An 18,685-nucleotide genomic window follows, 5' to 3' on the forward strand; every position below is an offset into this window, starting at 1 on the left:
GCACATCTTAGAGCTGCTGGGGGCAGTGGGATTTTCTTGCTTTCATGGGTTTGCGAGGGAGGCTTGGCCTATTTGATCCAAAGCCCCGTGGAGAGAGGTGAGGGAGGCGCCGCGTGAAGAGACAGCAGAAGCATCCCAGGAGAGGGTGTGTAAAGGTAACAGGACCTGATAACACTTTTGCCCCAACAGTCTTGCTGGACTAGCTAGTCTGTGTCCAGCAAAGTCAACCTGATTTTCACGGCTTTTTCGCTTCCCTTAACTCCACTTTTCCAGAAATCTGTCCTTCCTGAAAGAAGAAAATGACCAAGTTCCAGGTGAGTTGGAGTTTCTCTTCTCTGAGAATGGGAATATCCTATCTTTTGGGGGAAGGACATCAGCATTAACTGAGTGTGTATCTGGTGTCAGGTCCTGTCTTGGTTCTGTGTGTTTTTTTTTACCTTGTCAGACTTCAGCGTGAGACATATAGTGTTTATAAATGTGAGTATAGGAACATTAAGATACTAAGAGCATATAGCTATCCAATGATGTCACCAGGGTCTGCACAATCTGTTGACTTTAAATTCTACCCCTGTTTTCACTGAACTACCCTGCCTCCTTGAGTTTGACTCACTCCTCAGAGGACTGGGCTATGCTCCTTTATTGAAAGACTTCACACAGCATGTTTGGTCCAATCTCTGGAAGAATGCCTTTTCCTGCCAGACATTTCACTCACACTGAAAGTCATCCAAAGCTATTACATGCTCAATCCAGTGCTAAGTGGTCTCAGGAAAGCAACAGAATTATAAACTGCAGTGCTTTTCTTCATGAGCATGTGATGCGTGTGGGAAAAAGTATGCACATTAACAATAATAATTTACTAAACTTGAGATAAAGACATGAGAAAATTTGTTACATAACAGTTCAGTAATTACCATGTCACTCCCAGAAATCCTCCTCAGCCAGTCTGTGCATCAGAATTATCTGTGGTGCTCTTTAAGAATTAAATGTTCCTAAGCAACATTCCCCTCGACCTACTGAAAGGGGAAGTTCACTCCTTTTTTATCTCTTTGATGTTTACAATCCAAAGATTTATTGCATTTAAAATGTGAAGTATTTCTCTGGATACTTGACGTGAGCATCACTAAAGTAGATAGGATAGGTTGCTCATCTTTTGTGTTCTGCTTATTTTGTTCCCTTTATCAACGTATCTACATTTTAATTGGTACATTGAATTGTTGAATTACCATGTAAGCTTTTTTAAAAAGCTTGTCATTTGTCTGCACAAAACCACTTCTAGAAAGCTACCTCAAGACTAACACTTAGTATCATAGAATGTTTGAAAAGAAAGGGATTAGCCAGCCACCAGGGATGCCCCTCTTAAATCTCTGCCTTGGTGCCATCGTCTTACAGAGGAGAGCTCTAATTCTGAGGGAGCAGAAGGGAAGTACCATGTGTTTATTGCAGAGAACAGCAAAGTCAGAAGTCAACCCCATGTTTTCTAACTTTATGCTGTTTCTTCTCTAACTAAACAGGTCATCACACCAGGATTTATTTGAATAAAATATCAGGCTGGGTTTTTTTTTTTATATTGGATGATTTTTTAAAAATTGAAGTATAGTTGATTTACAGTGTTTCAGGCGTATAGGCTGGATTTTAAGTGGGGGAAGAAAATGAACTAATTCTTAACAGCGCCACCAGCAAGACCATCTTTTTGGTTGGCAAAAACCATCCTCACATCCACATCCATAGAAAGATACCATGAGTTCTTATAAAAATCAGTTTGTTTAGAGGACAGTAAGCTGCCTCAAATTATTAAAAGCGTGACATCTTTGTGCCTTGAATATGATTGAGAACTTCAGCAAAGATTGACATAAGAAAGAACCTGTGCTCTTTTTTTTTCCTTCTATCTCTTTCCTAATGATTATGCACTGTGATGAAGTTGGGGATTGCTAGAACAGTGACATTTTGAGATCCTGGCATATGTTAATAATTTTTTGAATTTAAAAAAAGGACTTCATTCCATCAGTACTTACTGTTTTCTATATACCAGACCTTGTCCTTGAGTCTGCTGAAAGGTAGGAGTCCCACTTAACCCTTCTCTTCCTCTGTGACTTTGAATGAATCACTTTGTGGTTATGAACCTTAGTTTTCTCATCTATAAATTGAGTGCCGAGTTGGAGGATCTCGAGATTTCTCTTTTCTTGTATCATTTCATTATTTTAAATTGTGAATTTATAAATAAATATTTGTCATTTAGATTTGGAGTCAGGTGTGCTGTTTGCTGAGGATTTAAAGATTAGTTGAGTGTGGTTACAGAAGCCAGGTGAAATGTAAGGGGGGAAGGACTCAGGCTGAGCTTGAAGAATTGACAGGACCCCGGTCTGTAAAGCCTTGCAGGCCAGAATGAAGAGTCTGGATTTTACTCCATGTGCATGGAAAAGCCTTTGGAGAGTTTCATGCTTGGCATGGTACGTGTTTTAAAAGATCACCCTCTCTGCTCTGTGGAAGATTCATCATGTGGGGGAACAAAAAAGACAAATTTAGGAGGTTGGTGTAGGTGGAAAGTTAATGACAGCTGGGACTTGTAATGATAATAGTGCAAGCTGGAAAGAAGTGGGTGGCTTCAGATATGTTTTAAAGGCAGAGTTGAGATGACTTGGTGATGAATAAAATGTGAGGAAGTGAGAAGAAAATCAAAAGGACTTCTGGGATTTGGGCTTGAGCAATTTAGTAGGTTGTGTGGCACTTGGGGGACAACAAGGGAAGAGCAGATACTGATGGAGATTGTGGGAGCAAGAATTCTGTTGGGGTGACTTACCTGGTGGTCCAGTGGTTAGGTCCAGTGGTTAAGACTCCGAACTGCAGAAGCAGGGGGCATGGGTTTGATCCCATGTCAGGGAACTAAGATACCTACATGCTATGCAGCACAGCCAAAAGATTAAAAAAAAAAATTCTATTGGGGCTTGATATGTTTTAAGTGCCTTTTAGACATCCAAGTGTAGATGTAGGTGGGAAGTTGGAGCCTGGAATTGAGAAGTAAGGTTAGGACTAGAGATAAATGTTTGGGAATACCTAAGAGTGTTTTATGGTTGTGGGTAAATGTGCTATTTTATTTTTTCTAGGAATGTTCAACTTCTTAGTTTAGAACAAGAAAGGACATATGATTTATATGATTAGGGGAAAAATTGATATCAGAAGTATACTTTGGCTGAGAGGAAAAAGAGGAAGGATTAAAGGATGATGATCTTGGTAAAACAGATGTGAGGGAGGAAAAAGAGAAGAAAAATAGGAAGATGTTTTTAAGGTGTGAGTTTTGAGGTAGTCTTTCAAAAACAGAGTGATCCAAGTAGTGAAATGGCCCTAATTGTGGTTCCTGAGTTTGAAATGAGGCAAAGATCGTTGGCATTAAAGAGATTAAGAAATGTGAGGTTAGCATGTTGGGTAAATCGTTCTCCTGAGTGTTAAGGTTATCAGGATAATAGTAGGAATGGGGCAAAAGGACAGCTCAGCAAGGAAATGAGAAAGGAAAGGTTCTCCATCCAAACTAGACTGAGATCAGCCTGAACCGCACACTTCCTCTGTATCCTTCTCCCCTCTTCCAGTGCTCCCAACCTCACCTTCCTTATGGGGCATTTGTTCAGATGGTTGTCAGTTGAGGAGGAATGTGCTTAATGTTTTAGGAACCAGTAGCATTCACGGATGCCTCTGTGGCCTTCACCAAGAAAGACTGGGGCTGCTGGACTCTGTTCAGAGGAAGCTGCACGGAGCTGTGATGCTGGAGAACTCCCGCCCCTTGGTCTCAGTGGTGAGAACATGCATGTGAACACCAGTGCCCTGGAGTCTGCTTCTTCAGTTTTAAATATCCATGGGGCCCCAGGAACTATAGTTGAGGAATCACTTTCTTAATTTCTTTTTTGGCAGCAAAGGATGTTTTTGATTATTCTGAGCAGCTAAAGAACTCTTTGTGTGTATGCTCAGTCATGTCCAGCTTTTTGTGACCCCATGGACTGTAGCTCACCAGGCTCCTCTGTCCGTGGAATTTTCCAGGCAAGAATACTGGAGTGGGTTGCCATTTCCTGCCCCAGGGGTCGAACCCATGTCTCTGTCATCTGCCTTGGCAGGTGAGTTCTTCACCACTGCGCCACCTGGAAAGTCCGAAAGAACTTTATTTGGTGAGAACTGGAAAATGGTAGCCTTACTTGGAGAATTGTCCAAGAAATCGTACGTGGTCCATCCTTTATAAGCCAGAGTTTGAGACTGCTTTTTTGTTTGTTTTTTTGCATAGTCACCCACACCTGTGTGTCTCAGATGTGCTCTCTCAGTTGGAGCAAGTTGAGGATTATAGTATAATGGAGAATTCTCCATGCCCATTACCTTTAATTGCCGGTGTAGAGCCTCTAAACTCCCCCCTCGATTTCGGAGCCTTTCGAGCTCTACTTCTACTACAGAGCATTATTCTCTGCTGCCCCAGGGTCACCCTCCTTTCCAACTAAACCTGTTTTCCTGAGGTCCTCCATGCTTCCTTGCTCTGGGGCCCTTGATTACCATGCTCTGGTTTCTTGTTAATTTTGTCTGTTAAGATTTTATTTGAGGTACTTTACCTGTGTGAGATCTTCGACCACCCCTCCCATTCAATCTCCTTCCCTTTTCCTCTTTTTTTTTAATCTTATCTATCTTTGGCTGTGCTGGCTCTTCATTGCTGTGTGCCAGCTTTTCTCTAGTTGCAGAGAGCGGGAACTACTCTTCATTGCGGTGAGTAGGCTTCTCATTGCCGTGGCTTCTCTTGTTGTGGCGCACAGGCCCAAGAGCACATGGGCTTCAGTAGTTGTGGTGCATGGCTTAATTGCTCCGTGGCATGTGGAATCTTCCTGGACCAGGGATCAAACCCATATCACCTGCATTGGCAGGCAGATTCATATCCACTGTGCCAAACAGGGAAGTCCTCAATCTCCTTTTCTCAGAACTTTCAGTTTATGTCTCATAGGCTCAGACCTGATTACATATTTTTTTGTATACTTTTATTTTAACCCTTAGATCTGCAAGTCTGATTTATTTTCTTTGGTTCCAGCCAGGTTTCTGGAGGGAAAGCAATGTATCTAATACTCCACTGCTTTATGTACATGTGTGTGTGTGAGTTGCTCAGTCGTGATCGATGCTTTGCAACCCCATGCACTATAGCTCTCCAGGCTCTTCTGCCCATGGAATTCTCCAGGCAGGAATACTGGAGAGGGTTGCCGTTCCCTTCTCCAGAGGATCTTCCCAACCCAGGGATTGAACCCAGGTCTTCCACATTGCGGGCAGATTCTTTACAGTCTGAGCCACCAGGGAATCAGGATTTAAAAATTGACTGCTGTGGAGTTTAGCAGCAAAGAAATATAGTCTTGTAAAAGAGACATTATAGTCAACACAGTGTGTTACTGTGAATTCATTAAGTCCTGTGAAAGATGGAGAATTGTGTTCTGAGAAAATGAGGGCATGATATGGGATGAGAGTGATAAATGTATTGTTGAGAGGTTCAAGGAAAGCCTCTGAAGTGATGTTTAAACTGAGACCTAAAGCGTTAATGGGTATCAAACAGGTGACTGGGTAGGGGAAGAATATTCCAGGCAAGAGAATAGTTCACGAGAAGACCCGGACACCTTAAAGGAGTGTGGCTAGAATACAGGAAGCATCTGGGAAGAATAGAGTGGGGGTTGACTCATTCGTGGCATTGAGGGCATTGGTAAAAAAATGTGAATTTGTGTTGAGTTCAGTGGGAAGCCATTGGGACAATAAAATGGTATGAACTGATTTACCCAGTATCACTGGGACTGCTTGATAGAGACTGGTTTGCGGAGAGGCAAAAGTGAAGGTAAGATCTATATTTAGAATTCTGATCATTCGCTGTCACAAGCCGTCTGCAGTGAATAAATCTTGTGCAAGTAGCACTCACAACTGTGCCAAGAAATCTGAAGAATAAAACCCCTGAGATGGACTGCTGAGTACATACATTTGTGATTTTGACACATAATTGTTAAAATGTCCTTCTTGAGGGGTGATACCAATTTACATTCACAAGCAACATGTGTCAGCGGGCTTTGGGTTTTTAACCAGTGTTAACAGGTAGTTTTAATTTTAATTTATTACATTATGATATACTGCTATTTTTTCAGTTTATTAATATTTGATATTTTGTATTGACTTCATTATTTCCAACATGCCCATCATCCCAAGAGTTTACGGCAGAGTTACTTCAGTGATTAATACTTACATTGCTTTGACTTCATAACTCTTGTTCCTGCAGAGTCAAATAGTATACATATACAGTTCCTTTTTTTGTTTTTTCCTTTTCCTACAACTAATTTTTGCTTTTCAAAATATATTTGAGGTTTTTCCCTTTCCATTCCGTTTCTAGAGCATTTTGGTTGATTTGGTTAATTACTGTTTCCTTTTATATATCAACACTTCATTCATCTTGTCTGTTTTATTGATTTCTTAATGCTCACTGCTATTTCTTGTATGTCATCTTTTTCTTAATTTAAAAATTTTTACTACAGTACACTGCTGAATAATTGTTTCAGTAATTTTTTAAATCCTTTCTTACCTGAAAAAGTGTCTAGCTAGTCTACTGATTGACTTGGGTATGAGATAGAAGGCTAATTTTACAATCAGTTTACTTCCTAAATTAGAAGATATTGCTCATTTATCTTCAGTATACAATACTGCTGTTCCGTAGTTCACTGTCAATATAATTCTCATTTGTATTTGCACGTAACCTGGCTTTTCTGTCTAGATGGTTTTAGCATTTTCTGGGGTTGTATTTTTTTAGTTTTTTTGTTTTTTTGAAGTCCTGAGGTTTCACAGACAATTCTTTATTTTCCACAGACAATTTTTAACATTTAGTGAGCCCTGACTCGTAAATTCTAAGAAAACTTTTTTCCCTGTTGATTCTTTGATCATTTCTCTTCATTCTACCTCCACTATATTTATCGAACTCCCACAACATAGGCTTTTATCATTCCATCTGTCTACCTTTACTTTGCATTCCTTGAGTACCCCTCAGTCTTCATTTTAGGTGGATATTCATTTAGCTATTCAACCCATCTACATTGCAGACCTTAAAATCAGACTGCCTGACAGTAGCTATGACACATATTACTTGATCATTTTAACCTTGGTTCTTCCAGTGTAGGATGAGTGTCCTAATAGTTTTTCTCACATAGAATCATACATCTGCTGTCTGAGTGCTCCAGATGAGGACAGTAAATCTTAAATGTTGGATGGCATCACCAACTCAATGGACATGAGTTTAAGCAAACTCTGGGGGATAGTGAAGGACAGGGAAACCTGGCATGCTGCAGTCCATGGGTTGTAAGGAGACAAACACAACTCGGTGTCTGAACAACAAGTCTCAAATATTATGATTGCATTGTTTTCAATCTTTTTATTAATGTAGAAAAATTCTAATTATTCTTTATAGCAGTGTGTTTATATTTTATTATTAGGTCATAGTTTTTTTAGATGTGATAGCCCCTCAGATTTCTCTGGGATTTTCATTATGAACCTTTTCAATTCTGTTACCTCTGTTTACTGTTTCATGAGTTTGCACCTCTCTTTATTGATGTTAGTTTCTACTTTTTTTGTTTGTTTCCTTATGTTTATTGTCTCTCTCTCTCTTTTTTTCCAAAAGTCTTCTGTTCGCAGCATGATACTGGAGTGTGCCACCCTCAGCTGACGCTCCGTCCTTTTTTGGTGCATGTGTATTCAGCTTACAGGGGACATCTCTGCTGACTGGGCTTGGGATGAATCTAATAAGAACCCAGATGGTGAGTGATGTAGACCCTTTTTTTGAAATTGCCTCTTAAGGGCAGTATGTTATCTGGGACATGCCCTGCTTCAGTTTCCAGCTCTGGGATGTCCTTCTGGTCAGAAATTCCACCTCACAGATTAGCTTGAGGCTTTATCCTGGGCACATGTGGAGTTGGTTGCTTCTTTTTGTACCTCAGTCCTGTCATTGTACAGGTTTGGCATTACCTCAACTTATGCTGCTGTCTTCAGCCCAAATCATACTATTAGGAGTCCTTCTTTGCAAACAATTTGTTTTTGAAGCTTTATATGGGGCCACTACCCTTAACCTCCTAGTTTTTCATTTTTTTGTGGGGAAGAGGGTAGTTGGGACAGTGACACTGCTAATGGCAACAACTAGTCAAGACATTAGAAATGCCCAACGTGATATAATAAACCTATTTCCAGAATAAACCTCTCTTACTTCAGAATAGTTGATTCTGAGCTTGGAATTTTAGTTTCTTGGACTTCTTCAGATGTTCTCCTGCTTCTTCAGGAGCCTTTTTCTGTATGTAATTTGAGCTGTGCATTTGTTTTTTGTTTGTTTGTGTGTTTCCCCATTAGATCTCATCCATCTGCACTTTATCACAAGGAGTTCCCTAGTAATTTTATTCTAGTAATGGCAGTCTTTCTTTTTTTTCCAAGATCATTGTGGATTTTTTTATTTTGGTCATTTCAGTGTAATATAAGGATCTTTACCCTAATTGTTTTGACTAACATACATACTACAAATCTTCCTTAACTTATTGTTGGGTTTTATCCCCATAAACTGATTGTAAATTGAAAAATACTTTTAATTCAAAAATGCCTTTAATACACCTAATCTACTGAACATCATAACTTTGCCTAACCTGCCTTAATTATGCTCAGAACACTTCCACTGGCCTACAGTTGGGCAACATCATCTAACACAAAGCCTGTTTTATAATAGTGTTGACTATCTCATGCAGTTCATTGAATACTGTACTGAAAGTGAAAGACAGAATGGTTGTAAACATACTGTGTGGAGCTGCAGCTGCTCCATTGCCCAGCATCACGAGGGAGGTTTGTCCAGCATATTGCTAGCCCAGGAAAAGACCAAAATTCAAAGGCATATCACTGTCACACCACCATAAAGTCGAAAATTTGTAAGTGAAGCTATCGTAAGTCAGGGACCATCTATAGTAAGTCTAAATATTCCTAGCACAGTTCTTTCTCAGGAGCTCCAGGTCCACATATTTTACTTACTGATCAGAATATTCCACCAGGACCACAAATTTAAAAAGTCAGATCCCGAGTTTGCTTTCTGTTCCCCTTCCCTACTCTAGCCTTGGAGATTAAGATCCCCTATCTTATGATATTGTAACACATACCTAATCACTAATTCAAGGGACTTGAGAGTCATGCTTGGGGCCTTCTTTCCCTTTTGAGTTTAGTCAGTCATCATGTGATTTAGAACAAATCTCTCCCTTTCTCTCCATAACCATCCTCCTCATCACTCTTCTGATTTGCTACAGCAGCTCTCTCTCTGCCTTAAAGTCTTGCTCATTTATGATGGTATTTATAATCACAGAGTCAGTCATTTCACTCACAACTGTAATCCTTAGTAGCTTTACATCTCTGAGGGGATCTCCAACTGCACACTGAGCCCTTTGTTCTGGCTCTTGTCTTCGTCTCCAGGCATAGTCTACCACTGTTACCTGTTTTATTTCCTTCACAAGAAACTACTTATACTTTTCCAGAACATGTCATATTTTCTCACCACATCCCACTTTTTTTCCCTTTACATTTGCTCCCAGAAATCTTCCCCAAGGTTTGCATCAACTGCCCCTCCCTTTGTGTTCCCATGGCTAGCTGTGCATGTGTCTATACAGTAGCACTTACATGGCATTATTGTTGACCTATTTGGCTTTCTTCCCAGGAGATTCTAGCTTATCAAGCAAAAGGATTTGTATTTTCTTCCTTGTATCCCAAGCACTTATTAAAGTCAGGTACTTCATTTTATTTTAATTGACATTTAATTGGTAAAATGGAATGAAATGTTAATTGTGGAATAACAAGGATGTGGGATTCATAACCTTCTACAAGGCTAGTGTACAAATACTTTTATTGGCAGTACTTAAAAGCAGAGACAAGATTTCTGTCTTATGTACCCAAGCCCTCTCCCTTCCTGACATTAACCCAAAGGACATGAGTATAAGGACAAGATTGAACTTTTTGCTAGTTACCTTAGGCAGCTCTGAAATCTTGAAGTTTCATTTGTTATCACTAAATTCCCTTTGTTCCCTAGGAGACTTGAATGAAAATTTTGTGGATAATGAAGATAAAGTACTTACATTATCTATTACCTCAAGAGCTTTCCTGCTGGCAAATTTTGGACCAGGTGGCTTAGTACAGTAATGAGGAGTCAGAATTAAATTGTGAATATTCAAAGGGAGGTGTAAGTAACCCTGAACTGGATCTTTCTACTTGTCAGAGTGGAGAAAAGTATCTTCTCATATTTCCAGGAACCCACAAGCAGGGTGGTGACTCTTCAGAGTGATGATTTAAAAAAAACATGGAGAGTGAAGAATATTCATCTTTGAAAGTCCCAATCCAAATGGCCAGCCAGTACTCCTCATTCTGTAAAAATGAGCCCCAGGATCCTCAGGAAAGCAAAAGTCTGTTTGTAACTGAAGAAAGCACTGAGAGGAAAGTGACAGAGGGAAAAAGTCCTCCCATTGAGCACTGTTCAGAGAACCTTCAAGATAAACTTGTGGCTGATGTAAAAGAAGTGGTCTTGCCATTGTTCAAAGGGGAGACAATTTGCCATATTGGCCAGTTGAAAGAATCCTTGGAGCCCTTTGACTATAACCACAGAGACGTTTGCGGTTGGAAATCCTAGGTGGCCAGCCATCATCATCAGAGAGCTCATACAGAGGAGAAGCCCTGTAGCCATCAAGACTGTGGGAAAACACGTACCGCCAGCCCAGGTGGTCACCCTGGTGAGAAAATCCGCCCTTCAGAGAAGGTGTACAGATGTAGTCAGTGTGGTAGGGACTTCAGTGAGCGTTCAGAGCTAGTCCTTCATCAGAGGGACCACACTGAAGAAAAGCCCTACAGATGTGATCAGTGCGGGAAGGGCTTCACAAGGAGCTCGAGTCTCCTCATCCACCGTGAAGTCCACGCAGATGAGAAGCCTTACAAGTGCGATAAGTGTGGGAAGGGCTTCACCAGGAGTTCAAGTCTGCTCATTCATCACTCAGTCCACACAGGTGAGAAGCCTTATAAATGTGACAAGTGCGGGAAGGGCTTTACTCAGAGCTCCAAACTGCACATCCACCAGCGAGTGCACACCGGCGAGAAGCCCTACGAGTGTGGGGAGTGCGGTATGAGCTTCAGTCAGCGCTCCAACCTGCACATCCACCAGCGCATCCACACAGGGGAGAGGCCCTACAAGTGTGGGGAGTGCGGAAAGGGCTTCAGTCAGAGCTCAAACCTTCACATCCACCGCTGTTCACACACGGGGGAGAAGCCTTACCAGTGCTACGAGTGCGGGAAGGGCTTCAGCCAGAGCTCAGACCTCCGCATCCACCTGCGAGTCCACACTGGGGAGAAGCCCTATCACTGCGGCAAATGTGGGAAGGGCTTCAGCCAGAGCTCCAAACTCCTCATCCACCAGAGAGTCCACACCGGAGAGAAGCCCTACGAGTGCAACAAATGTGGGAAGGGCTTCAGCCAGAGCTCCAACCTCCATATCCACCAGCGGGTCCACAGGAAAGATCCCCATTAAATGAGGTTTTCAATCATATGCTCTTACTCCAAAGACTCCAATATTTCTAACATCACTCTTACTTTCACATTCTCAGGATATAGTAAGAGTTATTCAGATATGTTCCCTCACTGAAAGTCATTCACTTAAGGTATTTAAGTACCAAGCACTTTGTTATGCTACACAGTGAATTGATTGTTCTTGTTGCTCAGATGGGTAGAGTGAAAATGTCTGTACTTTGCCATTCAGCCAGTGTTACTAGAGCTACATATCCTACCCAGCATTTCTAAGTGCAAGAACCTTATATTTGTCTAAGCAGAACGTGTTTCCTTTGTTAACACTCTCTGAGAATCTGGAACTTTGGCTTTCTCTTCAAATCGTGTGCCTTGTGTTTTTCATATTTCCTTCCAGCCCTGAGTAGCCCTCTTTAAATTATGATTGCACAGTATGTTTTAATATTTGCTATAACCCCCAAAAGTCATTTGCTTTTGCAGCATTGTTACTGAGCCAGACTTGGGTCTTCTTGGCCAAGCAGAGTAAAGCCAATCTACTGACACTGGCTTGTAAAGGAAGTGCACCATTTATTGCGGGGCACCATAGGAGTCCAAGCAGCTAGTGCTCTTCAGACCCAAACTGATGGCTTTCAGGGAAATGTAAGGTGAGGAACAGGGGACTCTGGGGTACATGATCAGCTCATGGACATTCTTCTCATTGGCTGATGGTGAGGCAATTAGGAGTCAACATCATCAACCTTCTGTTTCTAACCCATCTGGGGTCTGCTTGCAAACAATTAACCTCTTGCATCTGGTGGCAGTTTCAGTATCTGCAAAACAGCTCAAAGGACATGGCTCAGAATATTATCCATATTCTGGAGGAATTACCAGTCCTTGCTTCACTTAATAGCTAAACTATTATTGTTTTGTTTTGCTTAACGTTTTCCCTTTCTGTCTGCATTTTCTCTCTTCTCTGATTAAATTTACACTTTGGAACTTGGGGAAGGCTTGGAGAGTATGTTTTGAGATGACAAGGCTTAAAATATGTACTCTATTACACATAATTCAATTGGGGTATGGAGCTAGGACACCTCAGAGGGTTAAGGATCATCTCCTAGAAGTTAAAACAAGAAGCTTGTAAAATTGTTGAGAGAAAATTGATTGTTTTTTAGTGAATACATAAGTAAAGCAGAAGTTACTATACAATGAACTAATTGCAACCCTGATTTTCTAAACAATGACTGATTCCCCAAGTGGTACTTAAGAGGCTCCCTAGTCACCTATATTTTAGTTAGTCACCAGTGACTAGTATCCATACATGAAAAAATGGTGGGGAAAATATAGATGCAATATTTATTACCTTGAGGAGGTGGGGTTATAACTGGTACATCCTGATCAAAGGTAACCTGAAGCAGTTAACTGGACTTGGATAACAGGAAAGTGACATGTTAAATTTAGAGGAAGTGTAGCTAATGTCTAATAAGAAATGGAGGAAGGTGACAGATTGAGACTTGCTTTCCTTCAAGAGACAATCCCAGAATATTTGACTCCAACTCAGAGGCACCCACATAAAATGATTAGGGTAGTGACTGAGCATCTGCACTTTGGCACTGCAACATACCCTCACTAGTTTGGAAACCATAAGATGGTATCACAACTGATGTGATTCTGCTTTGGTGATCTCTAGAATTACGAATCCCTCCAAGTTCCTCCTGGTCTCATAAGATTATGTGTGAACATTTCTTCTGGATTTGACTCTTGTTTGTCACATATGTCTTCTAATTGGCTGATAGATATAATCTGTTTGGGGCTTAGAGCCAAATATGATCATAAGAATCCATGTGTAGTGAGTCCAGAGAGTAGATATAAAGTCCAAGTCTCATATGGTTATAAACTAGCCTGTTTTCCAAGTCTCCTTTTATACATACCTTGATTTAGCAATGTTTTTTAACTCTGTTTAGCTTTTATTGTTCTCTTTTAAGCACTAGCTTTCTTAATACAACTGAAATGTGGTCAGAGTCCCTGGGAAGCATTTTGCTGACTGTGGTAAGGAAGTTTGGAGGGAAAGTCAGAAAAAGGAACTTGTGCATGAAAATGCAGGAAAAGGAGCCTTCCTGATGACTCAGTGATAGAGAATCCGCCTGCCAATGCAGGAGACATAAGTTCAATCCCTGATCGGAAAATATCCCACATGGCTTGAACCAACTGAGCCTGTGCTCTAGAGCCCAGGAGCCCCAACTACTAAGCCCACAACTACTGAAGCCTGCATGCCCTATTGCCTGTGTTCTGTAACAAGAGAAGCCACAGCAAATGAGAAACCTTCAAACTGCAACTAGAGAGTAGCCTCTACTCACTGCAACTAGAGAAAAGTTCACACAGCAAGGAAGACCCAGCACAGCCAAAAATAAACAAAATTATTTTTTTAAAAATGCAGGAAGAACAACAGGGCATGTCTCACATTTCATCAAGTCCTAAAGATGCCATAGATTGACAAAGAGAAAACACTTTGTTAATTTTTAAGACATCCCAACTTCAGACATGTGAAAATGAAAAAAAAACAGATGTGTTACAAAATGGTTCTTTTTCAGAACTCAAAGGTTGTCCTAAGATTGATCCTTTACTGGTACCTGAACAAAGACCTTTGGAAAATCTCAGCAATTGTATTCGATTGATAATTCCATCACAAATTTGGCAAAGAATCTAGGTTACAGATTAAATTCTTAAAATTCTTACCTACTCAGTAGGTGCTGTTTACTTTCTATATGGATTGTTTAAGATCTTAAGGTCAAAATACTGGTGAATATATGATCACTACTTGCAGTTACACTTCTAAATTATAATATTTTAACCCACTGACAGCCAGAGTTAGGGGATAAAAAGAAATGGGGTACTTCCCTGGTGATCCAGTGGTTAAGAATCTGCCCACCAATGTAGGGGACAGGGTTTGATCCCTGGTCTGGGAAGATTCCACATGCTGAGGGGCAGTTAAGCGCATATACCACAACTACTGAAGTCCACTCTCTCTCAAGCCTGTGCCCTGCAACAAGAAAAGCCACAACGAGAAGCCCGCGCACCACAACTAGAGAAAGACTGGGCAGCAACAAAGACCCAGCACAGCCAGGAAGAAATCGGGAAGTTCATCTGCAGCTTCATGACCTTTCTTACTGTACTTCCATTGGCAAAAAAAGGGTCATGACTGAGCATGAAGGCAAGGTAGGTAATGAGAGCCAGGGAAAGTCCAAAGCAATATGCCCAAAGTAGTTGTGAGAGTAAAACTGGCATTGGAGTGGTACCTGAGAGTAGGTGATACTGACAAGCAGGTTCAAGATATAGAGCTGGGAAAAGCTAATACACAGGGAGTATGAGGCAGCTGATTGCGGTCACTACAGAAATCATTCAGGGTTTGGTCAGCTAAGCAAAAGGGTAAGGGGAAAGGACTAGAAAATGTGCTGTGTTGAACATCTCTCTGGATAGCATTAAAATGCTAGAAACTTTTTACATTTATAAAACCACAGCAATGAGAACAAGAGAAAAACCACCAGTAAACAGGAGGTCTCGATGAAAATTTGAAATATGAAGGACAACTATTGTATCAGAGCAGAAGCAGGGGCCATTTATACTGCTTGCATTAAGGACAAAAAGGAACCAGTTTGGCTGCAGGCTCAGAAATGCATAATACTATAAACATGAGACATGAAAGGGAAAGCAGTGAACTTAATGTTCAGTTGTATTTGAGACATTCCCCTCATTCCAAACACACTTCTCCTCCCCTAAACCATGTGCACTGTCAACCAGGGACCTACCCTCCAGCAAAAGATGAGAAATTTCTTCTCTGTAGAAATCAAATGGCCCTTAGGGACAGAGCTGCATTCTGCTTTTGTAAGTCCAATAGGAAACAGTTATCTTCTAGCTCCAGTACATTTATAACAGAACTTCAAAATGCATGAAATAAAAACAATTGAAATAGCTTTAGGCAAATTATCAGTCTCAACACTTGGGTAATTGATAGCACAAATGGACAGAAAATCAGGTAAGATAAATAAGATTATCAACTAACTTAACATTTATAGAATACTCCAACAACAGCATAATACACATTCTTTCCAAGTGCACATATTACGGGAAAAAAAAAGTTGCAAACAATTTAAAGTGGAAATCATACAAGATACACTGACCAGAATAGAATTGAATTAGAAATTGCTAACAGATATCTATAGAGTCACCAAACATTTGAAAGTTACTGACTTCTAAATAAGCCATGGGATAAAGAGAAAATAACAATGAAAAACTAAAAATATTTTGAATGAATATAACAATGTGTGGGGTGTGGCTAAAGTAGCATAAAATTTTATTAATTATGCCAATAAATCCAACAACTTAGTTGAAACAGAAAAAGTTGTTGAAAGGTACAAACTACCAAAGCTCACTCAAGAAGAAAGAGAAAACTGAATAGCCCTATTAAACTAACAATTTGTAGCTGACAACCTTCCCACACAAAGTACAGGCCAGATGGTACAAGTGAATTCTACCAAACATTTATGGAAGACATAGTAACAATTCTATATGAACTCTTCTAGAAATAAACTCATTCCAACTTATTTTAGGAGCCAACATTGCCTACATACCAAAACCAAAGAGGTCTGCAAGACCACAGTCTTGCATCCCCTAGAAACATGAACTGACTGAATTCTTCAGCCAAAGTGCTGCTTCCCTGAGGAGCAATTGCAGGCAGCTGGTTGCACCCATTTCCTATAGTCACTGAAAGATTATTTACTGTGATACCCACAGGAAGATTAGGAAACTTTAGGATTCTTACTGTCTCATGAGAAATTAGCATGATGATTTCTTTAAGGGCCAACACAAATCATGTAACAACATTTGCATTTTTGCTATGGCTATGAGAAAATGCAAACTGGGTCAACAATAGCACAGAATAGTAATAGCATAGAACCTGCATATTATTTCATCCTGGTACTGATATGTTCCTGTATATTACCCTTGAAGTTGGTTTTCATCTATTTCTGTATTTCCATTCTAACTTACTAACCCTAAAAAGTCTCATATAAGACACTCAACAAAGGAGGGAAAGAATAACTCACTTGAGATCTGTTATTTTCTGTGGGATCAAGGACACTACATGTAGAGAACTACAAGAGTGGGGCTGGAGGAGAAAGAATAGATCACAAGAGATCTGATCTGCCTTGCATTTCCTGGTTTTCTTACCTATACGCTCCATACACTAGCTAGATGAAATGTCCTCCTGTAGAACATCTTTTGGTCCTTAACTACCTTGGCAGTAGTTTCTCAGTCTTTTGATAGAAACTAGGTTTGACTTAACTGTGTCTGAAAATCTGACTATTGGGTAGGCTGCTAAAAATGGCATGGCCTGGACATTCATCGTCTGGGGCTGAGTTTTCTTCATCTTTAGTGCTAGGCAGAAACAAGTAATCCAGGAAGCTCTTTCCTTCACTCACTTCCCGTGTCTGTGAAGTGAGGATAAAGGAAGCACACACAGCTCTCAGTTGCCCCCAAGGGGCATGTTGTGAGGCCTCCTCAGGAACTGGAAAGAGTGGAGAATCTGAAATAAGTCAAAGGCTTTTAGGAATGTCTGAGATAACATTTTCTTAGTGGTACGTGGTATATCTTCCCCCCATCCTATGCTCTCTCAAACCCTCAAAAGTGTAATGTCCTGGGCAAATTTGCCCCTTGCCTTAGCCCAGCTCATCTCTTCTCTCCAGTTCAAACAAGTTGTCACAGTCTGAAGAGAGGCTTGCAGAACACAAGGGTTACTTTGTGCTATCAGCCATGCAAATCTAGGATCTGCTCTTTCTTGGCCTTGTTGTTTATGGGTTCTGCGGTCCTGGTGGGAGGTCTCCACTCAGATGAGCCACTTTCCAGGTGAGATTCCTCTTAACCTTACAAGATCGGCTTTGTTCCTGGGAACCAGGAGCTGAACCTAGGGGACAAAATCATTTTAGTTGGAACCTACATGAAGATTCCAACTTCCAGAGCCCCCAAATCTCAGGTAGGTCTTTCAATAAACTCAAATCAGGACTTCTGAAAAAACACAGGCTGGACACATCAGGCCAGGCCCATAACTCGTTATGAATTGTGATCCCAGAGCCCTTAAGGAACACCAAGAAACCCAGAAATACAAGTGTCCCGTGGTGAGAGTCCACATTATACTGCGAGCGATGTCTTCCGGCCCAGTGCAGGGACGGATGTAACGCCAGACTAGGCAGACGGTTTTGTGGGGACGAAGCTAACGTGGATGTGCATCCTCGCGCCGTCTCCCGCTGCCGGCGCGGTTTTGAGGCACTAGCTGGCCTCTCTGAATCTGTTTCCTGACCTATGAGTGGATGGGCGAGGACTCCCTGCGGGCCTCACGGATTGCGCAAAGGCCTCAGAGCAGTGGCCCCCAGCAATACATTGGCTTTCCCTGTGGCTCGAAGGCGCCCACAGGACCTCAAGGACGGGACCGAACCTTTCAATCTCCCAGTGCTCCCGCCAGCAGTAAGAGAGGGCCGAAGCAAGCCCTCACGCAAGCTCGACCTGCCGTTCGCACCGGCCACGCCCCAAGAACGCTTCAGTCCCGCCGCACCCGACTGAGGCTGCGCGCCACGTGGCGCATGCGCCAGAGCGCCTGCCCGACTAGAAGGGCGATTCCCCATCTGGCCTACAGGCGGTATCCTGGCCACAAGCAGGCAGTAAGACCTAAGCCGTCGGTCAGAATATGGAAGGGGATGTGAGGTGGCTGTTCCGCTAGCTGGGTTCCCGACGCAGGTGGAAGAGATGATGGGAGAAGAGACCTAGAGTGCAAAGTTTGAAAACCTGTTGACAATAAGGCTTCTCCCAGGAGGCACAGCAGTTCAGTGTGGTGGTGTTGGCAATTGTAGTAATCATGATAAAATACCAGCTTCTCAGAATTACTAGTGAGAAATGGAACACTGCCTGCCATATCAGTAAACAAAGGATGTCATAGTCATCACTGGTTGTGGCCACCTTTGAGGATGAATTGGTGAGCCCTAAGGGAACTCAGACGGAGAAGGCAATGGCACCCCACTCCAGTACTCTCGCCTGGAAATCCCATGAATGGAGGAGACTGGTAGGCTGCAGTCCATGGGGTCGCTAGGAGTCGGTAACGACTGAGCGACTTCAC

General features: G+C 41.6%; 1 protein-coding gene across 1 annotated transcript in view; it reads left to right on the forward strand.

The window, feature by feature from the left end:
* The window catches only part of ZNF32 (zinc finger protein 32), a 35,137-nt gene extending 22,401 nt beyond the window's left edge, over positions 1-12,736 (forward strand). The window contains exons 4-5 of the mRNA XM_020903677.2: positions 4,312-4,323; positions 10,839-12,736. Of these exons, the coding sequence (XP_020759336.2) occupies positions 4,312-4,323; positions 10,839-11,554 (728 nt within the window). The 3' untranslated portion in view covers positions 11,555-12,736. The remainder of the gene's footprint in view (positions 1-4,311; positions 4,324-10,838) is intronic.
* The last annotated feature ends 5,949 nt before the right edge of the window (positions 12,737-18,685 follow it).

The sequence above is a fragment of the Odocoileus virginianus genome, chromosome 7, assembly GCF_023699985.2.
Source record: "Odocoileus virginianus isolate 20LAN1187 ecotype Illinois chromosome 7, Ovbor_1.2, whole genome shotgun sequence".
Lineage (NCBI taxonomy): Eukaryota > Metazoa > Chordata > Mammalia > Artiodactyla > Cervidae > Odocoileus > Odocoileus virginianus.